Genomic DNA, 1590 nt, shown 5'->3' on the forward strand with positions numbered 1-1590 from the left:
TCCAGGTCTCGCCCGCGGCTCCGTGGCGGCTGCATGCGGGGGGCAGCTGCGGCGGGACCCTGCATGCCTCCCCCAGCCCCCAGCCCGCATGCCGGGGCAGGCAGGCAGCCTGGAGACCCCGCATGCCTCCCCCAGCCCCGGGGCAGCCAGCGCAGAGACAACGCCCGGCTTCGAACCGAGCAGGGGTTTTGGTGGGCGCTGGGCTAACTCAGGAGCCTGCACGCTGAAGCGATCCCCAGCCCAGGCTGCAGCCCCCCAAACTGATCCCACAGGAGCTCCCAGCCCCTCGGGGAGCCTGCACCCCCTCAATCCGCAGAGCAGTGGGGTAGCCCGTGCTAATTGGGCCCTAATTGGCAGGCTCTGCACGCAGGAACACGTATGTGCATGTGCTGCACAGGCAGGGAAGTGCTCGAAGCACTTTGAGACGTGGCAGCAGCAAAACCCTTCATTATAGCGGAGGATTTGCTCTGCTGGCCTCAGAGCTCCTTGGCCCCCTGCTCTGCTCCTGCTGGCTGGGAATCAGGGTTGGGGCAGCCCCTGGTTTGCAGCACCATGTGCAGGAAGGAGCACTGGGGACACAGGAATAACTGGAGCAATCAGAATTTCCCAGGCAGGTGTTGTTTTGGAGCTCTGGAAAGCAAAGAGGGTTCGCAGTTTGATGTGTTAAAACACAGTTTGATGTGTCTTATCTTTCTTGTGAGCATCAATGGGGGAGAAATTAACTGCAGTGGGAGCCTCACTGCTAAAAGAATTCTCTGTCAGGAGGACATCTGCTGCCCCAGTAGTTTCTTGGAGTATTTTAAGGTTTAAAAATAAAACAAATTTGCAGTTTAAAAATGAGGCCGGGAGGTCATCTTTTGTCATTACTGTGTAAAGCTCTGATGTGCCAGGTACAAAATGATTTGGAAGCAGTGGAGCTGCCAGCCTCCAGGGCAGCTCAGTGGGTGAGATCTGGGGAGGGTCTGGATGGCTTCTGGGGCTGAAATCCTGACCAGCTGCCTCCAGCAGCATGGGATCGAGCCCTCCAGCATCCACATTTTTGATCTATGGGCCCTGCCTGCCACACAGGCTGTGATGTGAGACCTGCACTGGCAGCTTTGGGAGCTTCATCCCTTTTCTCAGCTCTGATGGCTCTGTCCCTTTGCCCCAGCTATGACAGAGGGGCCACGGTGGCCGGTGTGGTGGGCGTCGGGCGGCTGATCACGGGCATGGACCGGGGCCTGCAGGGCATGTGCGTCAACGAGCGGCGTCACCTCATCGTGCCACCCCACCTGGGCTATGGCAGCATCGGCGTGGGTAAGGGGCCCTGGCACGGGGGGCTCGGGGAGAAAAACCCCCAGGGGCAGGGACAGGGCTCCAGGCCCCCCCCGGGAGATGGGGCCTAAGTAAGGGTGGCTCCATGGCCAGAGAGTGGTGCTGAAGTGGGGCGTCCCTGGTGGGGTGTTTCCCATGGCAGGAAGGAAATGATGGATCTGACTCCATGTTCTTCGAAGGCCAATTTATTCTGATATGGTATGATGTGATATGATACATGATATGATATATGATATTATATATATCATATTAGACCATATATTACAGATTTATATT

The 1590-nt window shown here is 57.4% G+C and overlaps 1 protein-coding gene across 2 annotated transcripts in view; it reads left to right on the plus strand.

The window, feature by feature from the left end:
* Nucleotides 1-1146: 1146 nt before the first annotated feature.
* FKBP10 (FKBP prolyl isomerase 10) overlaps nt 1147-1590 on the plus strand; it is a 6603-nt gene continuing 6159 nt past the window's right edge. For both annotated transcript variants that reach the window (XM_031065060.1, XM_031065059.1), the window contains exon 1: nt 1147-1296. In XM_031065060.1, the coding sequence (XP_030920920.1) occupies nt 1209-1296 (88 nt within the window). In that variant the 5' untranslated portion in view covers nt 1147-1208. The remainder of the gene's footprint in view (nt 1297-1590) is intronic.

The sequence above is a fragment of the Geospiza fortis genome, unplaced genomic scaffold, assembly GCF_000277835.1.
Source record: "Geospiza fortis unplaced genomic scaffold, GeoFor_1.0 scaffold415, whole genome shotgun sequence".
In the NCBI taxonomy this organism is placed as follows: Eukaryota; Metazoa; Chordata; class Aves; order Passeriformes; family Thraupidae; genus Geospiza; species Geospiza fortis.